Source organism: Anneissia japonica, unplaced genomic scaffold (genome assembly GCF_011630105.1).
Source record: "Anneissia japonica isolate Jap-2015-1 unplaced genomic scaffold, ASM1163010v1 scaffold287957_len1322810_cov207, whole genome shotgun sequence".
NCBI lineage: Eukaryota > Metazoa > Echinodermata > Crinoidea > Comatulida > Comatulidae > Anneissia > Anneissia japonica.
The window spans coordinates 231,635-258,190 of NW_022683022.1; the positions used below are offsets into that span (position 1 = coordinate 231,635).

Genomic DNA, 26,556 nt, shown 5'->3' on the forward strand with positions numbered 1-26,556 from the left:
ACTATGCATTGAATTACTCTAATATTAAAATAAAAATGTAGGCCTATATGTATATATAAATCACAGCAAATCGTCGCAGTTTGGAATTGTAATTTATATGCATGAAGCAGTACAGTATTATTAATATGCTAAGATAATAAATAAAGAATGTCTAATAATATTATTTATTAATAACAATACACTTGTAGTTTTTTTTATTTGTCCTCGCGACAAATTTTAAAAGGAATAAAGTATCTCCTGTAGTATACATACGCCATTACATATCTCAATACGATTGGAGGCAGATTTTATGCAGGTGATTTTTCTCATATAAAACGTATCCTGTTTTGTCATTAAAACTATTCTAAAAAACTGTGAAACACAAGGACTGTAGTCAATTTGTCTTTATATTTATTATAAAAACGACAAGATTTGTTGGTAATCCTTTATTTAAAGTCTAAGGAAGATTGGAGATTAGGCCTACAGTACTTCTTAAAAAAAATAGGTACATAAAAGGATGAAGAATTTAAGTTGAGCCAACCCAAAAAATTGATAGCATAAGATGTAGTATGTCACAACATACTTTTTCCTTTGTTGATGACCATTATGTTCAAAAACAAATACATAACAAATACATTTCAAATATATTTATTCACTGGGTAATATGGGTTTGTTTCTGGATGTTTCTTTTTAAATAAATCTATAAACATATGCTGTGATACAAAATTTAACTTGCCATTTTAATGTACTAATGTCAGGCGCATAATATATCTCTAGTCAACTTGTCCATTTGAGTAATAGAGACTGTTCTATTTTCTCTATGATTTGAGTAATAGAGGTATTTGACGAGACATCAGGCCAGAGGTGGATTGAGGCCCAAATAATTACCAGTCCAGTAACTAAACTAGGGGGAAAGTGGGCTGCGGGGAGTGCACGTTCCAACACTATTGGTTTTAGACACTAAACAACCACCATTTTTTCTTCAAAAATGGTGCCATATATCAAAGGGGCATCTTTTCGGGGAGACTTGGGACCCCGCTTTCTTGTACTTCACCTTCGGAGTAGTTCTCGTCTCTACTCTTTCAATACCACATTTGGAAATTTACCTTTTATTTCTTTGCTCAAGTACATCATTCATATGTTATTCCAATTATACCTAAAAAAAAAAATTGTTTGTTTGCCCTCCAGCATCCGCTCCTAGCTCACGGAAAAATAGGGGTGGCGTTTAAAAAACATTTTTTTTTTCCCCCCGATTTTTTTGTTTACAAATAATTGTTCATATCCACATTTATAATGCATTTATAAATAAAAGTTTTATTATATTTCCCATTTTTACTTTTTATAAACATTAAAAAGACTTACCCAATACATTATAATCTCATTATGAGTCTTGTAGTGAGTGCAGTTATTTCAGTATTTATGAAAAAAATCCTGGCAGGGCTGTAAAAAAGTTGGTGGTCCTGGGTTCTTGAGTATTTTAGAGCTAGGCTAGCAAAAAATACATTAAAACTAGACCAACATTCAGTAGCTGATATAAGGACTAGCAATTATTTTGGAAAAACTAGACCTTAGTCCAGCAAGAAAAAAAATTAACTTTTTAAGGCTCTGCCTGGTAATTGCAGGATTTGCACCCAGCATTCAGGTACTAGAAAACAAGCACCTTAATTGAAAAACTACCCCAAACCAAAGCTCATAGCTTGCTCCTTGATATGTGTAATGGTTCAAGTATGTCTAAAACTTGCTTGGATGCATCTATGTGTTTGTGTTCAACGTAAGCCTGACTGTTAGCTCTAGTCTTATCCAAGAAGTATCTATAATTTACCATCAAGCCACAAGAGGCAGCCAGACCCCTACTACTGGTATCACCAAGCCAATTTATACGCCACATCGTAGCACCATTCCTTAAATGGAAATTGGCTGAAAAAGAAGGTTAAAGGTTAAGCAAAATACGAAGGTCTCTATGCGCAAAAAAATTGACAAAGCAAAAGGGAGGTGCTGGATAGATTGACTGACTGATTGAATTTATTAAAACACGAACTATTAATTAATTAGCATCAGGAACGCCCATTAGGCCAGAGTCAAGCTCATTCCCAATGGGTTCATTACATAACGTTTATAATACATTTCTGTGAACAAACGCAGGGACATGGATTCAAAATATTATGAAAGTGTTGGTCTATCTTGGTGTGGAGCTTTGGCTTGGTGGTTAATAAGCTCACCTTCTAATTTCAAACTCCTGGGTTCAATTCAGTTAATTTTCATCGTTTTAACTCCATTCCCCAAGGTGCATAATTTACAGGCACTTGCCTAATTCAAGGACCTCAATTATCAGAATTTTGAACTGTATACTGCATTAAACAAATTTATTACATACAGTAATTAACAATTAACACAGCCTTGAATCATTGCTACAAGGTAGTTTTGAACATTGAGATGATCAGAGTGAAATGTGTCAAGCGTGAACACATCATTCGCTAATTTTGTCATGTGGGAATCCTGTAAAAACCACCTTAAGTTAAACCAACACAAAGTTTTGAACTCTGTTCCAAGGTTTTGCAACATCACTAAATTAAGGATATTATATAAAACCTATTCAGTGACTTTAACATTCTTTCCGAACTCATACACAATTTCCTAAATCTTTTATTTTAACATAAAAAAGAAAGGAAAGAGTAGACTAGGCCCAGCCTAGAAAAGCACAACACAAAAAGGAACTCATTTTTCCGGGATTCTATGCGACGTCATGATCATCCGACTTTAATGCATTGCTCTCAATGTAGATTTAAGCCTGGTTCTAACGAGAGCCCTAGTATGCGGAGCGGGAGCTAACTGTTAGCGCTAACCGTTAGCACCTGCGTCAGAACGCCCAATCGGTTAGCGCTAACCGTTAGCGGTACCCGGATATGCTAACAGTTAGCAAGCGTTATCGGTTAGCAAGTTGAGGCCGTTTCTATCATCAACCAATCACACGTACGCGTTTACAATTTCCAGTTTCTTATTCGCCAATGATTCGATCATCATATTGTTGGTATCCGGATCGGGATTTCCTCGCATGGACGCACGGCAGCTAACGGTTAGCAGTGTGAGAACATAGCCTTAGTTTATCTGAACAATAATTAGGTCAACAATATGTGTGAACACACACAGCCTGCTGGTATCCATCAATTATCATACACACAGCATAGCTTTATCATGTGTTTGGTAGTATGAAAATATAGTAGATTGTATTATTATTAGTATTATTATTATTATTATTATTATTATTATCATGTTTAATAAGTAAATAGTTGCAAACTTACCAACAGGGTTGACTGCATAGCCTCTGTGCTTCTCTTCATACAAGTATCTGGGGATCAAAGTTCAAATGTCAAATGTTGCCAAATTAATTTGTTTCCAGAATTGTCACAAATAATTGTGGAAAGAACATGCCTCTGTAAGGAATTTCTACTGCACATTACTCCTTTCCACCAAGAAGAGTTATCTGGTAAAACATAATGGATTAGTATGTGTACAGATAATTGCTAAAATTATCTGAAATACTCCCCATTGTGCTTAACTAACTTTGAACGAGAAAACTATGCGAACACCTTGTGTCTCTTTGAAAAATTTTTGCCGTTTGCGTTTTCACGAAGCACATATTTTGTGTTCTTCTTGTTGGAACACAACATAAGATGAGTGGTGACTGGTGACACGTGACGTTATTAAAAAATTATTATTATCATCAACTTATATCTTTTATTGTTTTCCTCAAGTTTATGACATCTCTCTATTTAAGAGAAATGTGAATTCTTTTCTTTTGCTCCACTGAGCGCTTGATTTCTAGCCCATTTCCTAGAGTGGCTGTTTTTATTTTTTTTTATTTTGGGCAATTTCCCATAGAAAAAAAAACCAAAATCAAATACTGTCGCCATCACAATAAATAACATCAAATAATTAGGTTAGCCCTGCCTATTTCTATTAACATTTCTTTTGAAAAGTCGGAGATTAACAAATTTTTTTAATTTGTGTCATTTTGTTATTTACTGCTTGAATTCATTATTGAATTTTGTGTTATGAGCTTTACAAATTGATTGAAGGTATACATAATTGCTGGTCACGAATAACAAGGGAAAGAACAATTAGATTTCAATTAAATAAATCAATTAACAAAGAAGTTTAAATATTATATGTCTCTAGAGATACGATATTATCTTAATGAAGAGAAAATGTGGAGAATAATTAAAAGAAAGGCTAGCAATCAGCTACTGAAAGAACTTGCTCATTTAGGTCAACTGTAGGATTTAAACAGATAAATCTAGACAAACCAGTGGCATATATATTTAAGTAAGGTAGACTTTGCATGTTATTAATTGTACTTGTATTAATGTCACAATTTTAGCTCAAAGGTTACATAATACAATATTTTTTTTTTGGAAGTAGTGACATAATAATACAGAATTTTCATGAAAAAATTAATCATTATTATGATAAGTATTACCAGTGAAATTACACTGTTCCCTGGTATTACTGCGATGGTTTTCAGTTCTTCAGCTGTAGTCTGTTTGGTTTTTTTTTTCCCTTGATAAATTCGACTTATAAGACTTCTTTTGATAATTTCGAAAGTGCTCAAAGAGGCATATAGAGCAACATACCAAATACATAATTTTTATATTAATAATAGTAATAATATTAACTATAACAATACATTGTTAACAACAATAAAATTTAAACACTATAAGGTGCTGTCCGCTGCATAGCTGCTCCTCTTCATATCACACTCAAATCAACTTATTTTGTGACCTTGCGCCCCTCATTTAGTGACCAAGCCGCCCATCTCCACCTTTGCTCCCCTCCCCCGACACTTCATTTCAAGATTCCTAGATACACCACTGGAATAAATCAAGACTGATAAGGAACAAATAACCATGTACTTTATGATATACAAAATGTAGGGGGTTACCCCAGTGAACTGGTCCATTAAGTCCCCTGTTGTTAAATGGATATACCACGAAGGACAGTGATTAAGTTCACTTATTGGCATATCCTTGGTGCTCGTGCCTAAAATAAAATTTGGTTTTACCTAGCACACAGTCTGCATAGCGGTGGTTTGAGGGCGCCTGTTAATGATTCAGATTCACTCCATGAATTTGAGTGAATAAGTTCCTTCACTTGTGCTACAACATCTTCTCGTTTGCTAGCTAAATGTTGCTGGAGTACACTCAGCTCGTCCTGTAAAAACAACTTTTCTGTTGACCCTATCAGATGAAAAAATGTCACAAAAACATTAACAATGTACTGTCTGTGCTTAAGCTATTAAAATACAATACTAATTAGTTTATTTAACATTCAAATGAAAACTAAAATAGCAAATAAAATGATTTTAATATACCATTACTTAACTTATATTTGGCTAATGAGAAACAGTTTAAGTGTTTTATATGTTAGATATAACTTATTGATTGATTTTATAATCTATACTTAATTGTTCATATTGGATTTTTTTAAATTTTTTAAATTTTCTAACACAAAACAACATCAAAATACATATGACATTGAAAATTAATTGTAAATTAGATTATCTAATGGGATCATACTACTTTCCCTGAATTAGACGTTACATTTAGATAAGAAAATCAACACACCTCGAATTTGCTTATTGATTTCTTGTAGCAGCCAATCTCGGAACCCTGGAATTGGTGACAAACTGGAGAAGATGTTCATATTTGGGAACTCGGCTCGCAGTTTTTGAACTGCTGTTTTGATGAGGTAGTTGCCAAGGTCAATACCTTGTAGTCCTATAAAATACATACAATTAAAAAAAATAGTAATCAACTACTTGTAACTACTTGAGTGTGAAACAAACTACAACTGATAAATTATAATAGTCATATTTTAAGTGGTGTCCTCCTAATAAAATTGACACACACACACACAGATGTTTGCTCTTTTTAGCTCTGATGAGGAGCTCTAGAAACACTTGGTTGATTGATTAATAGATCTTATTTAGCTCTACTGCCTCTATTATACTGCCCTCATGAGGCTGATTGATTAATATATCATTTTTAGCACTATTGTCTGTATTTTACTGCCTCCATAAAGAGCTCTAGAAATACTTGGCTGATTGATTAATAGTTGATTGATTAATAGATCTTTTTGAGATCTACTGCCTCTTCTTTACTGCCCTCATGAGGAGCTCTAGAAACACTTGACTGATTGATTAATAGTTGATTGATTAATAGATCTTTTTTAGCTCTGCTGCCTCTACTATACTGCCCTCATGAGGAGCTCTAGAAACACTTGACTGATTGATTAATAGTTGATTGATTAATAGATCTTTTTGAGATCTACTGCCTCTTCTTTACTGCCCTCATGAGGAGCTCTAGAAACACTTGACTGATCTGTCTCTTATACACATCTAGATGTGTATAAGAGACAGCAGCAGAATCTAATGTATTTAATCAGTTGTTACCTCTTTGGGTTGAAGTAACAGAATAGAAAATGGCTGCATTAATTTTGCTAATATCTTCACTATCCACTGATGGAAGCACACCTTCAGTTTGTTTGACAAGAGACTAAAGAAAATACAAAAAAATATATGGTTTGATTATAGGTTTGAATGATTCTTTTGCATAGTAAATGCATACTTAAAAATTGGCAGAAACTAAATTTCCTTTATATGACTTTAAGGAAGTGGAGGTATTTTTAGTCATTCATTCATTTATTTTTTATTCAGCCAATAATATAAACAAGTGAATACAAAACAATTAAAGGTAACATAACAAATAATTGAGACAATAAATAAGTTGGCTAGGAAAAATACTTGAATATTACCTTTGGAAACTGGGACTGATGATGATGATGTTGATGATGATGATAATGGTGATGATGATATTACCACAATATGCTAAACCCTTAATGCAATATAGCCAAAAGCTTGGAAATTTAGAAAAATAATGTTGACATAATTGAGATCTAAATATATAATTGACTACAATTCACTTGGCCATTATTATGTGCATAAATGTACATGAATATAAATTATATAAATTAAATCATTTTTTTAATAGCATACCTGGATGTTGGTGCTAATGTCTTGAGTAAGTGCTGTGTGCAGGACTACCACAGGCTCTAGTGGCATGCTGTTGTGTGTGAAGACAAAACAACGTCGATAAGCACCAACTCTGCGCTTTAAGTCCAACCAGTTTTGTACTGGATGAACCGCCTCATACTCACTAACCTACATTACAAACAGAATCCAAATAAAGACGGTCAGGTGAGAAGGTCAATGGTCATTACACATGTGTGATAGATAATAATATGCATCTCTACCTATATTCATGATACTAGTATTAAAACATTACTTAACAAGCTTTATTGAGTGGATAAAAGTTTGATTATACAAATCAACTTGCTTCAGCAACATTGGCAGATAATACATCAACAAACATACAAGAAATGTGAATGTACTCCATTTTGGACATGAAATACAATATGAATCTATGCCGGTGCAAGGGAAGTAAAAGAATTTTTATTTTCAAAATATGAGTGTGAATAAAGTAGGTATCAGAAGAATCTCTGTTGGGAAACTTGATGTAATTGTGAGAAGGCTACACTTAAAAAAGAAAAAAATTGGAACAATGAATATACACTAGTTACTGCAATACATGCGGCGAAGACAAGCAAAGCCAGTCACTATTTACAAATCGTGTTTTGGAGATAATGGCCAACACATCTATTTTATTACACTAAACTTTATAATATCTATACATCATGCTATGTTTTTATTTTCCCAATTCAAATGTTAAATAAACATCATTTTTTTTTATTTGGTGATGGTCTCTGAATGAGAAATGACTAAAAGCATAAATTTTGAAGACTGATTTCTCAAATACTGTATGGTTAAACTTCATATCAGATTTAAATAATTTGTTTATTATTTCATACTGTAGCTTTCATTTTACTGAGTAAAACTGAATTAATAACTAAATCAATTGTTCTTTTATGCAAGGAGTAACTCGCTTGTCTTGATTGTACCACCACAAATGCTGAATGATTGTTTTAATATAAAGTATTTTTATTTCCATTTTATATTTTCAAATTTTCTTACCTTTTGTAGCATATCACATGAACTTTGCCACGTTATTCGCTGCAGATTTAGCAAGCCAGTAGAAAACCAGTGAACTAACAATCCACGAAGACTTGCATTCAGATGCCTTATTGGTTCAACTTCATTCGGGTTTAAAGATGTAGAAAGTAAATCCTGTTAAAAAACAGAAAAAAAAAACTACATGAAATTACAGTATCGGTAAAACATAGGTGCCAAATGATCTGTGAGGTCCTCTGGGAAATTGTATTGGTCCTACAAATTTATGTTTGCATGTTCTGACTACTGAATTATTAATTGACAGATAGCCATGCAAGCCACATGCACTGAAAAGTATGTAAAGAAAGCTTAATAAAAACCAGATCTCCACAGAAGTGGCCCTCCCAACCTAACAAACTTGGGGCATTGAAACGCATCCATGAATACTTTAACATGGCGAAGGTCATGTGACAGATGTTTTTTTCAATGACGTTTGTCTTAGACTGCCGCTGACAATCAACAAATGCTGTTTAATGGTCAAGCAGCCATTAAGAATGAGGCTGAATTTGATATGTAAGCCGCCTGTCAGTTGAAGTGGTGTGTGCCCGACTTTATAGTTCATCTATAGACTTTTTTGTTTTGGTTTTCTATCAGCATGTGCTACATAAACACCTGCAATTATGGTTCAAACCAAAGCTACTCCTTCACTCTCCGATTGATTGTAACATTGAGCAACTACCGTATTAAATTCTATTAAATTCATTTTTTTTTAAAAACATTTAAAAAAAATGTGGCTTGATATTTTGGCTGAATGTACAGTACGATATTTCATGGTAACTAAAACACTACATAATTTAACAGAGAGTTTAAATGAATGTCTTTGAGAAATTCAAATAATAATCATTTAAAAAAATGATTTAAAAACAAAATAATAATAAAATAATAAGTGTAATAATTATAATACATACCAAGATGTTGCTTCTCATGTCCACTAGAAACTTTACACCATATGCGGTGCGACTGATCATCGTAAAGAGGTGGGTATACTGCGGAGAAAGCGACTGTTGCAATCGGTGTTCATATGTGAAAATTGCCGGCTCATCCTGTAAAGTAAGAGTACGGAGATGATGGTAAAGCATACCGTTAAAATTTGCGAACGTATAGTAGCACTGTACAAGCACATGAACTGTACATGTACCAAGGAGAGGGTTGGGTTGCTATTCTATGGATGAAACTCACCAATTACATTTATAGAATTCATCAGTAAAAAGGGCCTGCACCTGTGACCCTAGCAGCAACAGCTCTTTTTCTGGACCTCACCAGGATGCCTCGTTCCCCTGGACTTCTGGCACTCATATAACCCCTTAAAAACCTGCTTTCAGGCCTGTTCCAGGGTATATATTCTAAATATTTCAATATGCTAGGTTATACCTTTGCAGCTATTAGTGCTGAGGCTGCAGATACAGCATCTGCATGATTCACTCCGCACCTTTTAGACAAAAACAACAAGACTTCAGATTTCTCTTTCACTGACAACTTCTGATATTGTTGACAAAATTGGGTGACTTGTTCCTGTGCCATTCAAGAGGTGAAACAGAGAAAATTCACCAGTTAAAATCTGATATTATTGGGTGGATAATTCAAATTAGAACTCAGATTAGTCTGTTGAGTTTGAGGACCATTCATTTGCTGCGTACATGCCACTTAACAAACTCAATGTACAGCTCTAAAATTATATGTTTTTATATTTTAGAATGATGACATAAAAATGAAAAATTAAGTTAATTTTATGAAATTACTGGCAAAGTGTTGACAAATAAAGGAGTTTCCAACAATATTGACAATAATGATATGTTGGTTGTTGGTTACCATGGTTATCCAAAATGGGTATGAATAAGGTATGAAATACAGTAATGGTTTTGGGTCTATTTGTCAAAAATGGTTATAAAATGACTCCAGGTGCTATGATATTCAAATTACTTTTAGGTGATATTAAGACTGTTATATAAATGTACTACCAGCTAATTTAAAGTGTATATGAACAAATATAGCAGAATGTCAAAAAGTTACAAAATAAATAATAGAACTTGCCTCTGAGACCCATGGCTGTTGTGAGCCAACAGCACGTTTACCTGAGCTGGTCACTTCAAATTCTCCTAGAATATTTGACATGATTCCGGTGAGGTTGGTTGAACTGGCTGATGATACCCTCTTAAAACAAACCCTTAGCATGCTCTTGCTGGAGTTAGTGCAGTGTCTGGCATTCTGTAAATGAAGATGAAGAAAGGAATAAGAACACTCATGAGCAACAAGAACACCATTCAAGCTCTTTTCACACTCATTTATAAAGTGCTATCTTGAAAAGAAGCCCACTGGCTTCTTTGTGAGATGGGTTTCTTTTTGAGGTTATTTTTGGAAACATGCGTTTGAGCATCTGAAGTAAACCGATACAGTACAGATCAATATATCTCCCGTGCAACAATTACACCTTAATTACGTCTCCGCATTTTGAAAAATAAAGACTGATTCTGTCCGCAGAGAGTTAGACCTTGGTCTAGTCTCAGTATACAATCAATGTATAGGCCTAGCAGTAATTATGGTTCTGCACACCTTTTTTAAATGCGATTTTTTTTCGATGCACATGAATTGGTGTTAGACAAATCATGTGTCTGCGAAAATAAAATACAAATACAAATATGGCAATAAAAATATCTTGGTTAAGAATTGTCAACGGCGGAGCTTGTTATTTATAGTACCTACCTGGATCTACCTGGATTTTGAGACTTAAAGCTTAGAGCTTTTGTGCCTCTCTTGAATTGTTAAACATCTGCTTGGGCACGTACGGGCTGTATCTCAATGGATGGTCAGACCAGTGCTTTTTTAATTGAGACTTGAATTGGTTTACAGTATTTATTACATAACTGGGCAGCGAGTTCCAACAATTTATACTTCTGATGGAGTAAACATTCTGTCTTGCTTTTGACTTTACATGTGGTATGTATTTTATATTGATGTCCTCTTGTAGACAATACTTCACTCATTGTGAACAATTTATTTACATCAACATTACCGATACCTCGCATTATTTTGAAGATTTGGATCATGTCGGCGCGTTGTCTTCTATACCGTAATGTTGGTAGTTTTAGATACTTCAATCTTTCCATATATTCAAGGTTACGTATAGTTGGTATAATTTTAGTAGCCCTCTGTTGGAGCTTTTCTAACATATCTTCATCTTTTATATGGGACTCCAAACTGAACGACAATATTCAAGAGATGGGCGGACTATACTTTTATATAGTTGAAGTAGGCTGAACTCATCCAAAGATGTAAATGTACAAAGCGTAAAGGTTACAAAGCGCTTTGTTCACATATTTAAGTGTTGCTACCATATTGGCACAGTAGCAGGTAACCCCGCTAGGCACCTATTTAAACGCCTGGTTGCAGAGAAGCAATGCAGATGAAGTGCCGGCGCTAATACGGTTTCACATCCGACCCTAAAGTTGATTACTAAATTATTTAAAACTTACAATTTAGTGGATAATATGAAAGTTAAATCATCAAAGAATATGTTAGTTTTGAATAAATTTAGTCATGCCTAACTAGTCGACGCGAGTGACTCAGTTTCGTGGCTCCAAAAATATAAACATTTGATTGGTTGAAATTGTTTATTTCGGTCCGCCCATTTATCCAAATACGGAATGTAAGATTAGGTCATTCTTTTGGCATCCTGGTGCCTGATTTCAGTGTTTTACAAGTCGCTTATTCCGTCTATCTCTAATAAGAGACTTGTGGCAAGTCTAGCCTAGGTCTAGCCCTAGATTAGCCTGGGCCTTAACTGCTAGGCCTGGTAGACGGATAGACCTCCATCTTAACCTGCTGGTCTCTGGTCTACCTTTTGTGAAATTAAGGCCTTTTTCACGAATCGGTAGACATCCTCCTGAAGTGATGGCAAACATTGCGAATCAGCGGTGCGTAACCAACAGTAATAAGATAAGCTTTTGGGCTGACTCACCATATGAGAGTTTCCTGGGTTAAAAACATGATTTACTATACTATACTTCTTTATAAAACATAACTTGTACTTTGAAATAAGAGAAATCTGTATAAATATCAGTAGGGCCTAGCTAGGGAAGGCCTACCTGGAACAGCAACAACACTAAAGTGCTATGCTACAATAATATATTGTCTACCTAACCTAACCTAGCATAGGTCTACTCCTAGCCCACTCTTGTAGCCTAGCCTAATACTACACTAGCTAGGCCTAGGAGGCCTAATAGTAGCCTGTAGTAGGCCTAGGCCTAGTCTAGAGTAGTAGGCGCCGCCGAGAAACTATGATGAATCCAGGCTAGGCCTAGCCTATATGGGCGGCAGCCTAGGCCTAAGATGTAAGCCCCATGGACATACTCTCTTACCCTCATTAAATATTTCATAAACCTAGAAGCCATCATCAGTTTATTAATTAGAGAGTTCACATCCACAGTACAGTATGACTGAGCTTCAACACTGCAAACACATCGCCATCCCCAGGTCCCCAGTTACCTTTCACCTTTTTGAAATTAGTTCTTCGGATATTCTGTGCCATGTGGCCTTGGCCTAGGTAGTTTTATTTCAATTTGACTACGATTATGATTATTTTTAGTTGTAAACAGAAATATAATATTTTATATTTTCAACAAAATACAATTTTATTTAGCCTATTTAGAATTCTTGCAATATATTTTTTTAATGAATTTTGTTATTAATTTTAAATACTTTATAGTAAATAATTATAGTCGTCTGCTTGTTTTTAGAAGTCTGTTTACAATAATTAGAAAAAAAAAACCGGATGGAAGTAGTTTACGGTGGTTAGCAAAAGGTGCGTAGGGCTAATTCCGAAGGCCTAATAATTTGTCCAAGCTGGTCCAAGTAAAGGTAGGGGATATCTCTTACTACAATTCAACAGAATTAGTTACAGTCACTTGGGCTATTATAGGGCCCTGGCCCTAGGCCTAGGCCTAGTTGCCAAAAAGGTAGAACTGACTGTTAAGAGCTCACTGCTCAGGCTGCTGCCTATTTTTTTTTTTAGTAGGCCTAGGCTGGGCCTAGCCTACTAGCCGAATTCGAGTCAACTCGGTCCCAAGTAAAAAAAAAAATCAAAATCAATTTTTAATGTTACATTTTATCTTAATAGGATGTTAATTGTGATGTGATGATTGAATAGCATTTCATTAAAAACAAGTTGGTGCACTTGCATTACAGTATGCTAGGCTAAATTCAACTTTAACTAGGCCTATTGTGGATTTGATGGATGGTGTAATGGACGAAAAAACATTTAACTTCAATTTTATCTTACACAGTTTACTGCTCATCCTACTCAATATGAATATTCATATTCGGAATTTTTTACACAATGAAAGACTTTTTTCTGGAGTAAGATATTTTTCGTTCTTGTCTTCACACTTACCTCTTAAATCAAGTCGTCTTACTTATCAGAAACGAATACATAAGACTTTAACAAATGCTGGTAGCAATTTCAACCATTATCGATATGCAAGTTTATTTTCATCTGGTGATACAAGTGCGTGGAACAGAGCCGTGGCCGAGGCAGAACGGTTGGTTGGTTATCCTACGTCGTTTTTGAGTCTGAGAACGCTGTTAAGTGATGAATTAGCAAACGTGGCACTACATGTTCGCAAATTAGTTGGAACAAATCATCCTATATTAAAAACGGCGAAGTAAGTGTGGAATAAAGAAGTTTGTGAACGACCGTAAGGCACGACTGAGCTTTGTAGGTTTTGGAAATCAGGTCCAACGTTTAAAGCTCTGTCCACACTGTATGCCCATATATAGTCATGATGTGCCTGTATATAGTCATGATGTGCCTATATATGGTCATTATGTGCCTATATATATGGTCATGATTTGCCTATATATATATATATATATATATATATATATATGGTCATGATGTGCCTATATATGGTCATGATGTGCTCATATGTAGTCATGATGTGCCTATATATGGTCATGATGTGCCCATATATAGTCATGATGTGCCCATATATAGTCATGATGTGCCTATATATGGTCATGATGTGCCTATATATGATCATGATGTGCCCATATGGTCATGATGTGCCTATATATGGTCATGATGTCATGTCACATGTTTTTGTCAAGCAAAATTTGATAGTCTGGATAGGAATTTAGGCACTAATGCACTTTAGTACTCCACATTAACCTCAACATTAAGATAGCAAGACTGGAGTTGAGGTTAAGGTTAGGGTGGTGCACTAAAGTGCATTAGTGCCAGGTTTTACAGGCAGTTTACTTTTTGTTGTATGTATTTCACTTTATTTGTTAAATTCACACAAAACAAGTTCCAATTCAAACAAATCCATTCATTAAAATGTTGAAATTTAAAAAAATAGTCCATTAAAATGTTTATATTATAAAAATATCTCTTCAAAATATCCCCTCCATCTGCATTTCATTTTTTTATTATGTGTTTATATTGCATTCTATATTGTTTTGTTTATTCCTTGTTTGTTTATCTCACAGGTCGTTTGTGTATGAAGGTAGTAATCTTCAGACAAGAGGTCTTGTAGTCCTCCTGGTGTCAAGGGCAGCTGGACTACCCTCTGTCACAGAAGAAAAGTCATTACTAGGCATTTACCAACGGTAAGCCATACTACTGTAGCTATGCAAATGCAAATTTTATAATTTAAATAGAAGTTAACTTGTACATGGAAGCAGTGATGGCCCAGAAGATAGAAGCATACATTTAGGGGGATAAACTGTCTAATCAGACCCTGACAACTCGCGTCGGAGACCAGTTAGGATCCAGGAGTTGAGCCCTGTCAGTGGTCCAGGGTGAAACTCTAGTGCCCAGAGAAACTGATCAATTTTAAGCTTTTCTGCAACATGTTAGAACATACAGAGTTTATTTCCAAAGAGATGTTTTCATGTTTTGCTTGATGTGTCAGCCGAAAAGGAGGAGGGCTGCTCTGTCTGACAGTGAAGCTTAAAACTCCTCCCTCACCCAATACCTCAATCACTACATAATCTGTGCCCTAAACCTTACACAAGTAAATATTCATTAATTTATAAATACATACTGTATTGGTAAAGATATAACAAATTATTTATTTGTGTTGCAGTCAGAGAGCCCTCGCTGAGATATCGGAGATGATACACACTGCCTATCTGGTCCATCGTGGTGTCATTGACCTGAAGGATATTAAACCCGGAGATGGTTCCCCGGAAGATCTTGAATTTGGCAACAAGATGTCAGTGCTAAGTGGTGACTTCCTTCTGGCTACTGCCAGCCAGGGTCTTGCAAAATTACATAATACAGAGGTGTGTAATCTTACTGTAAAATTATTATTATTGTATTCTATTACTTTTATACATCAATCCATGCATTCAACTATAACATCAGAACTCGCAAGTAAATGCGACCCTTATTTTGACCTTGATTTTTTTCAAAAGATAAATACCTACAAATGAGTGCCAAAATAACATTTCTTGTGATGTGGAAAACCTTTATAGACATGATGTTTTCATTGTATACAATTTCAAGATTTTCTTTTGCAAAATAACCTTACAAAATAACTCTAAGCTTTGAACTAGCATTGAAGTAAAAAGAACATTATGTGCATTATGCTTAAGGATCGTATAAACACTTGTCGGAAGTAACGCGCGCGTAAAATATTATGTTTGTGGTAACATTACTATTATTTAAAAAGTATCTTAGTTGTGTTTATTCATTCATCAGGTTGTTGAGCTTGTTTCATCTGCTATATCAGATTACACAGAATCCGAGTTCATGGGATTCTCCGTAGACACCATTAATCTGCAGCTGACCTTTGCTGATTGGCTGCATCATGTCTACTTATCCACCGGAAGTTTATTGGCTAAGAGTTGCCAGGCAGCACAGATTCTGGCCAATCACAGTGAAGATGTGCAAAATAAAGTATTTCAATTTGGAAAGTACTTATCAGTTGCACAACAAGTAAGACACTTCACTATATCAGAAATTCTATTTTACTTTACTTTTCATAATGTTTAAATTAATAATATAATACAATATATTAATACAAAAAATACATCAGTACACGTAAAACATAAAATTATTACAATTATTAATTAAACAAAAACCTTTTAATTTGCTTCATGGTTAATTCTGGATGCGGGTTTGTTTTGTAGGTTGTGCAATTTCTATGTGTTTTATGTTCTGTTTGTATTTTTCTTACTTTATTTTCTGAATATATTGAAATTGAAATTATAAATTCAGACCCTCCAATTAAAGACCAATTTTCTGTGGCTTTAAATTAATGAATGTTTATTATCTTTATTATTTTAATTAGAGACCAAAGCTACAAAAGTCCATGGAAGCCCTGGTCCCAAAAGTGGTCATTAATTGGAGGGAGACCTGTATTTATGAAAATGATACATTGAGTGGATTGATCAGTGTTGATATTACAATAATACATGACCTATGACCTTATATTTAACAACCTATTAACATTATCTTTTATACTTTTTATTGCTGTGATTTGGTTATTCCCATTTATTGAAATGTAATTATTTTTTTAGTGAACATTATAATTCAATATTTTTTTTAAAATCTGAGGCTTTGTCCAGAATATCAAATTTTATTTGACAAAAACATGTGACACGCCTAAATATTTTAATGATGTGATGTCATATATAGGCACATCATGACTATATATGGGCATACAACAGTTTTTTGTCAAAGAAACAACTTGATAGTGTAGCCAGAAATTAAGAGGTGATCCAAAAACAAGACATGATTCACACTACCGAATGTTATTATAGGATGCATGCTAAGAAAAGTTTAGCAATCACCCCTGCTACATTGTGTCCGTGTGAATACACGTCATGTGCCCTTATAAAATCTATGTGAAAGCAGAATTGCAGAGGGCACAGGGCAGGGCTTATCTTTTCACTGCGGCAGCCACATCATGCATCAATTTACAAACTTATAGAAAGTTTAGAATTTAGAAGTTAAATACAGTAATAATATAAATAATACTGTAATAATTTTATAATGTGTCTAATGAAAAAAATAACCTCAAAGCGCTGATAGCCTCAAAGAGTGAATAAGCATTTCTTTTCTTTTTTACTGATAACAATTTTGCTTTGGTCATCAGTTGAACCTTGACCTTCAGCCTTTCGTGAACGAATCATATGAGCTTGGTGACGCCTTCAATCTTTGTTCATCTGCCGTTCTGTTTCATATACAACACATTAGTCAGACGGGAGAGGTACTTCCCATGCTAACAGCCAGTAATACTGAGGACTATAGAAAGGTGGGATATTTTTGTATTTGCATAATCCATTGTTATATAAATTTATTGTATATTCCAACTGAAACAGTAGTACATTTAGTTGTTTAGAGAAAGCATCAAATTTAATTACCGGTATGCAGTAAATTGTGACTGTGTCAAAAACAAAACAAAATTTCTAAAAATAAAATGCCTCCAGGGCAAAGGTCAATGCCTCCGACCGCTGGTCATGCACTTTTTCCTGCCCTGATTAGGTACCCTACAGACATAGTCTGTGGTTAGCTAGAAAGAGTGAAAAATGCTTTGCACCTGTTAACGTATATCATTTCTATATATTATGTTCAACTCAATTGCATATTTGACAAAATCACTGTATATAAAATATACATACGTGCTTACAATTAATTGATATGAAGAAAACTTTCAATTTGCTGCTAGAAATTTTAAAGGTATATACAGTATAAGTACAAAAGGATTGGTATTGTTTAGCTGGCAGTATATTAAGCCCAACACAGACAGCGTTATACGACGCAGCCTGACGCGAGTTTGTGGTTTGCGTCATCAGAGAATACAGTATTAAACATGTAAACATAATATTCTCACGATGAACAAACAATAAACACGATGCTGTCTGAATTTGGCTTAAGACTGTACAGTCCTGTCAACCTCATTTTCATAGTTACTATATCTATATCAAATATTTCATTCTTCTTTTTCAGCTTTTTCAAGCTGTTGCTGCTGGGCCTGCTGTTGATAAAATGAAATCAGAACTCCAGCATTATGTGAAAGCATCGTTGGATTCAATCGAAGAATTTGACGAGTCCGAAGCCAAAGATGCCCTAAACAACATTGTCCATTCTTTATTAGAATTGTAATTTAATAATCAAGAGTTATATAAATTTTGTATAATACGCTATTTAAATATATTAGGATTATCAAATTTTTTGTACTGCAGCGATATTTGATATGTACAAAAGTTTAACCAACTACAGACTTAAATTGGTGTTTTCACTTGGTATGGCTCCACAAATAATAATGCACATAAGTTTTATTAATATTTATACAGTTGGTATTTTGTTTCAGTTTGGGTTAATACAGTACTAGCTTGTTGTATATCAGATATTCATTTTTATACACAACATTTTGTCTCACCAGAAAATAAATATTAAAATGGGGTCGAAGCAATTATTGACAGTGTAGATGTGGATTTAGTGTCATTCTTTTTATTCAAATATTCTACCTGGAAAATGATGTTTCCTTATTTATCACACCAAAAATCTAATGTCCTTAGACTTCAAAAGTACTACAAAACTGTTGAAAAATTTGTTTATGTTGGGATATGCCACTTAGAAAAGTGATCAAGTTCATTGTTTGGCATGTCCTTGGCCTTCGACCTAAATCCCTGGTTCTTAATAGGCGGCCCGCGGACCAAATTTGGCCCGTGAAGCCATTAAATTGGGTCTGTGTGAAAAACTGAAATTAAATATAAATAATAGAAAAGTAAATCATTCGATAAATAATTTTCGCATATAAGAGAATACATAAAGACAACCCCTGGGCCTTGTCCACTAACAATATTTAAGGAATGATCATGCGAGTGAACATTGCTCTTATTATCACACAGGAGATGAAAATTTGCACGTTAGGTTTGTATGCAAGCTTGTATCGAGTCTTTGAGTAGGGGAAAAATTGTTGAGATCTAAACAAACGACTGTCAACAAATGCCAAAGATTAGTAATGTTAAGTTCCAACTACACCTGAAAAAACAATGGAAGACTTGTTAATTGAGTAGATTCAAAATCTAGGTGGTTTGAGGATTTACTTTACAAAAAATAGCACTATGGCACTTGCCCCTGCTAATTTTGCCCAAGAATTTTGTTTCCACATGGGGATATTTTCCTCCTGGCTATTTGCCCCAAGAATTTTCTGATGTATTTTGCCTCCTGGTTTTTTTTCAACACTTCATTATACAAGGGAGTATATACGATTTGTTGTTTCCTCTGTATAACCTAATTCTTGTTTTGTCGTCGTAAGGTTACGCCATCAAGGTGTGCCGATGATACAAAAGCGTTATCCAACCAGTTAACGGATTGACTCTTGATGCATTCAAAATACCAAGAACATATTTTAGGAACGGTATTTTAAAAATGTTGCATCCAGGGTTCACAAAAGAAATACAGTAAAGGAAATAAAACAGGAAATCTCTAACATACTTTTCTTCTTTGGCCTATGAATATCACACCTATTTCCTGGTCATTCTATATATATATATATATATATATTTGGCTGCATCAGCTAATACTTCAGTAAGAAGCGGAAATATTATGTCTGGTAAGGAGCGGCAAAGGAAGGGTGTGATGATTATATTATTATCACGTTTGCTCTTCTACAATACTATTGCGCTCAGAGTGAACTTTAATGATACTATTCTACGATTGTTACGCCTACTTTTATTTAACATTCTATGTTACGGTTGTTGGTAGCAGAACAGGCCTATTTCATTAAATAAAGTACATTAAATTTGTTGTTTAACCATGGAGGAATACATTTAGTACTTATTCATCCATGGTAGATATTAGAATGTAAAGCCACATACAGCCTTACTGTACTCCTATTGTTACATCTGCATTGCAGTCTACTGTAGATTTATCCAGAAAACATCCTTTATATATGCTATTTTCCTACAAAAAATAGAAATATTTGATCGATTTTGGTTAACTGTTTACCAAAAGATGAAATAGTTGCTGAAGAACATCAAGTGTGATGATTGGTCGGAAAGGTGATGACAATTAATAGTGAATTTAGCTGTTATGAGTCATCACAGACAAATGGGAGGATTAAACCCAGTTCAGATTTGTCAGCGATGATTTCTAATTACGTCAAAAAAAAAAAAAAAAATACACATTGTTGTAATTGTTGTAGCATGAGTGTAGGAATTTTATGAAAACCAGCTTTAACGTCAGGTTTGTGTGATCACATCCTGGTTGTATAGTAGTTATTTATAGACATTGTTTTCTGTGGAATGCGCACTAAATGACAAAATATGCTTGATCACCAGCATCGTTTGGCCTTCCTTGACTCAGACGCTTCAACTTAACTAGCAGCAGCAGTAAAGTCTTTGCTCGTGGTCCTATGCCGATTTTACTTATGTCACTCTCCAACAGGAACTGGCCTTCTGTCTTTCTGGCTATGTATTTGTTAAGTATCTTGACCCAAGCATTGACATCATTCAAAGGTAGAAGTCTCTGAAGAAAGCTAGACTGCTGCTGGAACTCTTCCTCAGATACCAGAGCAATCAAACCAGATCTATAAAAAGAACAATTGCAAAAGTTATGAGCTTATAATCTGCCTTGAAAAATACTGTAATTTGTTTTAACAGAAAGTAAATACCTGTAAAATTATAAATGAAGTTAATCAATCATGTATAATGCCCATGTTATCTTTAATTTTTTTTAAATAATATAATATTTATATTTGTTGTTCAACAAACATGAATAATCCCTCCAAGTAAAGACCACTTTTGGATTTGGTTTTCCTGGTTCTTAGCATCTTTGGTCTCTAATTTAAAATAATTATAATAAAAATAAAGAATAAGTGCTCATTCATTGCCACAAAAAAAGCGGTCTTTAACTGGAGGTGGTCCGTATTTCTAAGGGTTTTAATTCAGAGGGAGACATTTATTGAAAAATATGAAATTACAACTTACTTTTGACATTTGCTACTTGGGTTCCTTACGATTTCAATATCAACAGATTCAGCATCTACGGTACTTGGTGAAGTAGTTGGTACACAATTCAAAGACAATCCACTTTCATCACCCTCAACATCTGGCATAGCTGAAGACAAACTTTTATCTTTTGAACTTGCCAATGAAGCTGCGACATCAACATACCTAAAAGAACACAAGTCATTTACCAAACCTTTTTGGGCAAAAATGTTCATAAGGTACAGAAATGAATCAATGACAATATTACCAAATATTCTTGGGATAAGGCAAGGCTTAAAATACAAAATTATGATCGAAAAATAGAGGGGTCATCTTAAATGCGCAACATATATATTTGTCGTTTAGATCGTCCGTAAAACGTGAATTTACTATGAAATGAAGTTACTAAGTGTTAGTTTGAATGAAAGAAATTTTACAGAAACAGGGAGCCAAGAGTCTTAAACAATCAGCTTTAATAATTGAGTCACATCCGTAACAAGTGTGCTGTTATGTACCTTGAATAAGAGAATGTTAGTTCTGGTGTTTTTGGCATTTCTTCCGTGTCATGGAAGTTCCTGAAGGCTTTGAATGGTGTAGGAGCACTGGCAAAACCACTAGATGTGTTGTGATTTGTTGCCAATTGATTTGATAGTAAACATGGTTCAGCTGGCAATGTTGCTTTTGCGGGATCACTGTTTTCTTGAAGCAACAGAACTGGCTTCTGGGGTACTTTCTCAGGCTCTGTTGCTAGCATCAATTGTGGTTCAGTAGGCGTTCCATAATCATGATGCAATGAAGAACTGGATGGCAGTCCTGAATTGATGTCTAAGGCATTGGAGATGAGTTCTGGATCATCTGGAGAATTATGTGAAGGAACTTGGTACTTCAATTCCGGCATGGTTGGTGTGTTGTCGCTAGTAGGTTCTGCTTGCCACATACTCTTTGGTTGGGGAACGATGTTTCTCTGGATAATGCTGGTTGGATGATAACTGGTTGGTGTTGGATGAATGCTGATCATTGATCTGGACTGAAGAGGAGTCTGTATAAGTAAACAAAAACATAATAAAAATCATCACCATAAGTATTCTTAAATATTCAAATAAACATGTGCAATAACCAGTGTAATTGTGTTTGTATGTCATGGATACAGATACAGATTTGTAGTTTGCAAATTACAAACTCTTAAGAATATCAATGATAATTTTAAGTAATTTAAATAATAATTAATATAACAATAATAATGATCAATCAGAATAAATATTTATATCAGCAACAAAATTACAACTGAGATAATAAATAATCCTTTTATTGGACCAAAACATCGAAGGAAGTGGTCTTATAATTCAGGGCTTGTCATTTGAAAACAGTAGGCGAGCTTTAAATCACTCACCTTATTTTTTAGGCGAGTGATTGAGGTCATATGCATCCATAGGAGGATGGAGGATTGAGAATTGGGATTTACCAGTGATGTACTGTGGGATCTACAAGTAATGGACCAAGAGATGAGTGGGCACTCTCTTGTTTTGACTGATTAATTCCTCCTAATTAATTAACACCACATTTTAAAGTTAAAAAAAAACGAAATGTTTTAAAAAATGCAATGAAAAGAGTTCACTACTCACTGGAGCATAGAAGCTGTTTTCACAATTCTGCGCAGCTCTTGCATTGTGTGAAGCAGCAGCGTTCAAGCACATTGTGTCACCATCCTCCTTGGTTATCTGCCTCAATCCAGGTGTTTGTAGAATGGGAGGGATGGGTGAATTCAAATAGGCTGAACCTGAATCAAACAAGGTTACAGTCAGTTTAACTTAAATGTGTTAAAATGAAAAAGAAGTGTATTATTTATGGTCTTTACATATTAACACAGAGGTAGATAATATTTTATAATAGCAATATACAAGGAAGTGGTGGATCTAGGAATTTAAAGTAGAGGGAGGCCCAGGAAGAGACCTTCACAATTAGAAGGTCTATACACCCGGTTCTTAACTAATTTGGTCCTTTGATCTTTAGTTTATTCATAACTCACCTACTAGGGGTAATGTATTGATTGGTCAAACACTTTTGGTACTTTTTTATTCCTGATGATGGCATAATTAATGTCGAAATATTGAATCCCGACACGATGGCGTGTATTTCGATAATTGGAGTACTATGTATTATACTATCTTATCTGAGATTAATCAGTGGACCTTTCGGTTTTTACCTTTACCTTTATGAATGTTTTCAAAAATTGTTAACAATTCCTGTCATTACCTTGCATATGTTCGGGAGTATTTGTAGGTATCTTCCTTCCATATCCAAACAGACCAGGAGTAAGGACTACATTTGGATCAAATGGCGATTCTAACTCCTCCTGTGTTGCTGAACTTAGAGCAGGTGATTTCTTAAAAGGGGTCCTAAAAAAATAATTAGATAAGAAAATTATGTACACATGTAGGAATGAAAACTATTAGGGGTTGAGGTATGGAGCTGTTGCTTGTGTGGTTAGGGTTTATTAATTCGGTGTAAGCAACAAGGATAATCCACAAACGTCTGAAGAAGACTTATTTCCAGTGGGGTCCTTCTGGTGGAAGGCCCCTACTCTTTTTCTAAGTGTTTTTCAACGTGCAAATGGGCCATAAATGCACTCTCAGGACCAACTGCTCAAACGAAAGATGGTGCGCTATCGTAAATTTCATTTCAGCCCTCCAGCTCAACGGTTCAGTGCACACACTGTGGCTGCCACAAGTTTAGCCAACTGAGCTAAGCCGCTCAGGTCTTGGGTTAAAATCCTGTAATACTTTAGTTTTATTTAATAGTATATGGAATCGTCAGTCATATTTCAGGTCATATGAAGTTGACTAGATTTTAGTACAAGTGTCATACGTGGTAGTAAACAATTTTCCCACATGTGTACATTAAGTAATGTAATTTTTATTATGTACTTCAGTCTCTCTGTACCAATTATATAATATTAATAATTAATATTTTTTTATTACATCACAATGTGAGATTGTCTTTTGTGATTCACTTTGTAATCAATGAGCATGGTTGTGATTCTGTGTGCATTTAGCTGCAGTACTGTACATTGTACTCAGTGTTCAATGACTTACCCAGTTAAGTCAACCTTTTTCATCTTTATTTTCCTTTGAGAAGCCATGTTTTGCTTAGCCAGGAAATCCAGTGTTTGTCGACTGATGCCGAAATCAGCAAGTGTCGGAGTCCTTGTTGCGGTGTCCATTTGGGATTTGAGTGCTGCACAGGTGGCTGAGTGCTTTGGAGTTTGTCTGATATCAGCGTAAAGAAAAGCACACTTAAAGTATGTTTACCATTTATCCTTTAGGTGAAAAAAAGTGTTAAAAGTTTAATATTGTATTTATAGGCCTGTTTGTGCTGAGCTAATACATTAATATAGAAATTCAACTGTATTTGAAAAAAACATGCATAAATATGGTCATTAAGATGCTACATCATGACCATATATGCAGATGTCTATATATGGGCCCACCAGTTTTTTTTTTGTACATATTGTAATCATTTTTTTCCATTGTTGTGAATCTTCTTGCAATTCTGTAATGTTGTAATTTTAGAGATTGATAATAAAAGCAGAATGAATGAATGAAAACAAAGATAGTGCGGACAAAAGCCCTGAAAATAAATTGCAATGAGAAAGAATTCCCATCAATTAATACATAAATAATTTTTTTAAATTTACTTAATATTTTTCTATTTCTTTTCCCTACATTTTTTTAAATCTATTTTTTCATTATAAAGGTGGCCAATTTCTTGTCCGAGTGTAGTTCATGTATTCGTCTTTCTACCACTCTTATAATATATACTTAAAAAATATAGAAAACGTATTAAAAAAGGCATTTAGTTTTATAGAGCATTAAAATTAAAGGATACGGATATTGCTGCATGGGTTCCTCATCAGGTCCTTGGTTTTCCTTGTCTTCCACATAATCTGATGAATCTGCAGTTACATAGTACAATATTAAAATAAATCTTTGGTATGTTGCATCATACAACAATATAATGTCTATATCCAACCATAAGGGAATTTTATTTATCCATGACCCGGCCAAAAAAAAAAAAAAAAAAAACCAAACAAAGGGTTAACCTGCTCAAGCCCAGTGATGTTTTTTACATTTTTTTCAATACTATAGGCCTACAGTATGCCTTACTCTGGGGTTCACTGCTAACCATCACTCATTCTGTACACTTTGGTTGCAATGGTTGGTTAAAAATGGTAACCACAGGGCTAAAATCCATGATTAAGTTAGGTACCATAATATTAATGCTTTAAAGTATCCTTTTAAAACATTATATTGGTGTTTTGAGCTCTTCCAGCCACTTCATCCACCCATAGATTTTCAAGATTTGTGACCATCAACCTTGGACAATAAAGCGTTTACCTCCTCAAATGTACACGATACTAAATTGAATTCAGAGTGCAGTACTAAGATACTGTATGTTATCTAGAGTACATATATAATATTTTTTCATAAAAGCTGATAACAACAGTAGACCTACCTTGATTATTGATATTGGCTTCTATGGACTCTGCTTTCTTGTAACCGTACTTTTGTAAGTTCTCATCCAATAAATGTAATCTTTCTTTGGTCAGATCCGCAACAATCTGCACATTATCTAGGAGATTCCTAAAGGAAACCTGCTCTTGCAATTCCTTCAAATCATTCTGGGCTTGTAACTAAGAACACGACTTAATCAATTAGTAAAAGCACAGTGATCCTTTGGCTCCTGATCAAAGAATCTTGATATTGTTTTTATTTAAAAAGTATACAAACTCTTAAATGAAATGTCATTCTAATAATAATAATAGTAGCGTGGGTGGGTTTAACCTCAAAGTTGGCATGCCATAAAATAATCTATTATAATTCCAAAAATACAAATAAAAAATAAATAACAACGTTGAAAGTACAGGTAGCATTAGTTATATATGTAGCAGTAAAAGTGGCAGAAGTGGCAGCATTCAAAATGGCAGTAGTCCTACACAAATGAATCATAATGGGTTTCTTTTTTCACTTTTTGAGTTAATGGACTAAAGAGTATAAATCATTTGCCAACAACAGAGAAACCATTTGCTTTGTCAGGGTGTGCAAAAAATCGATGATTGAATAGTTGGATTAGTATAGTGCATCATGTGAAAAAGCCTCTATGTGCTTGGTGATTGAGCTCCTTAAGTTTGACATTCATATTTTTAAAGCCTAACCATTCTCAATTGTAAAATTCTTAAAACCTGAAAGTCATACCGTCATAGTTTGTATGTTGCATTGAAGTTCTTTGAGAATGAGTTCAGCTGATCTAGCCCCAGGACGCATGTGAGATGGCATGTTAATACACGTCTCAATGTGCTTGCTATCTTTCTCTACTTTGGCTGCTAGATGGCGCAGCTTTTTGAACACATTTTCTTGCTCCATCTTATGAACCCTGGGATTAGAGAAAAGAACACATTGATTTTCTCTTCCTATTTATTATTTAAAATATACAAAAACAGTAGCACAAGGCTAAAACTG

At 34.4% G+C, this 26,556-nt stretch overlaps 3 protein-coding genes across 6 annotated transcripts in view; 1 reads left to right on the top strand and 2 right to left on the bottom strand.

Moving 5' to 3' along the window:
• Positions 1-410: 410 nt before the first annotated feature.
• On the bottom strand, positions 411-12,621 carry LOC117118184 (malonyl-CoA decarboxylase, mitochondrial-like). The gene is made up of 11 exons (XM_033262730.1): positions 12,457-12,621; positions 10,133-10,306; positions 9,473-9,613; positions 9,010-9,144; positions 8,066-8,218; positions 7,031-7,195; positions 6,428-6,530; positions 5,601-5,753; positions 5,039-5,213; positions 3,279-3,325; positions 411-1,896 (listed from the first exon to the last, which is right to left on the bottom strand). The coding sequence occupies exons 1-11, from the start codon at positions 12,490-12,492 to the stop codon at positions 1,670-1,672; spliced, it is 1,509 nt and encodes a 502-aa protein (XP_033118621.1). The 5' UTR covers positions 12,493-12,621; the 3' UTR covers positions 411-1,669.
• A 203-nt stretch (positions 12,622-12,824) lies between these two features.
• LOC117118354 (decaprenyl-diphosphate synthase subunit 2-like) lies at positions 12,825-18,533 on the top strand. 4 transcript variants are annotated; one of them, XM_033263111.1, is made up of 8 exons: positions 12,845-12,955; positions 13,215-13,261; positions 13,381-13,453; positions 14,585-14,704; positions 15,184-15,382; positions 15,801-16,037; positions 17,200-17,358; positions 18,054-18,533. In XM_033263111.1, exons 3-8 carry the CDS (start codon positions 13,434-13,436, stop codon positions 18,207-18,209), a joined length of 891 nt encoding a protein of 296 aa, XP_033119002.1. In that variant the 5' UTR covers positions 12,845-12,955; positions 13,215-13,261; positions 13,381-13,433; the 3' UTR covers positions 18,210-18,533. The 4 variants fall into 4 exon arrangements, with proteins under 4 accessions (XP_033118856.1, XP_033119070.1, XP_033119002.1 ...); XM_033263039.1 differs by having other exon boundaries at positions 12,846-12,955; positions 13,381-13,758; XM_033262965.1 differs by lacking the exon at positions 13,215-13,261 and having other exon boundaries at positions 12,825-12,955; positions 13,381-13,758.
• Positions 18,534-19,609: 1,076 nt separating this feature from the next.
• LOC117118266 overlaps positions 19,610-26,556 on the bottom strand; it is a 14,237-nt gene continuing 7,290 nt past the window's right edge. Inside the window, exons 6-10 of the mRNA XM_033262853.1 lie at positions 23,294-23,436; positions 22,663-22,817; positions 21,556-22,079; positions 21,041-21,226; positions 19,610-20,640 (exon numbers count right to left, since the gene is read on the bottom strand). Coding sequence (XP_033118744.1) covers positions 20,364-20,640; positions 21,041-21,226; positions 21,556-22,079; positions 22,663-22,817; positions 23,294-23,436 — 1,285 coding nt within the window. The 3' untranslated portion in view covers positions 19,610-20,363. The remainder of the gene's footprint in view (positions 20,641-21,040; positions 21,227-21,555; positions 22,080-22,662; positions 22,818-23,293; positions 23,437-26,556) is intronic.

Excerpts from the sequence above, each read along its gene's own strand:
- LOC117118184 (XM_033262730.1), bottom strand. The coding sequence starts at position 12,492 with ATGATGGCTTCTAGGTTTATGAAATATTTAATGAGG. Across the intron at positions 9,614-10,132 it reads AACAGCCATGGGTCTCAGAG|GAACAAGTCACCCAATTTTG; the intron begins GCAAGTTCTATT and ends TGAATGGCACAG. Across the intron at positions 3,326-5,038 it reads CTATGCAGACTGTGTGCTAG|ATACTTGTATGAAGAGAAGC; the intron begins GTAAAACCAAAT and ends TTTGATCCCCAG.
- LOC117118354 (XM_033262965.1), top strand. The coding sequence starts at position 13,403 with ATGAATATTCATATTCGGAATTTTTTACACAATGAAAGACTTTTTTCT. Across the intron at positions 13,759-14,584 it reads CCTATATTAAAAACGGCGAA|GTCGTTTGTGTATGAAGGTA; the intron begins GTAAGTGTGGAA and ends TTTATCTCACAG. Across the intron at positions 14,705-15,183 it reads TTACTAGGCATTTACCAACG|TCAGAGAGCCCTCGCTGAGA; the intron begins GTAAGCCATACT and ends TTTGTGTTGCAG.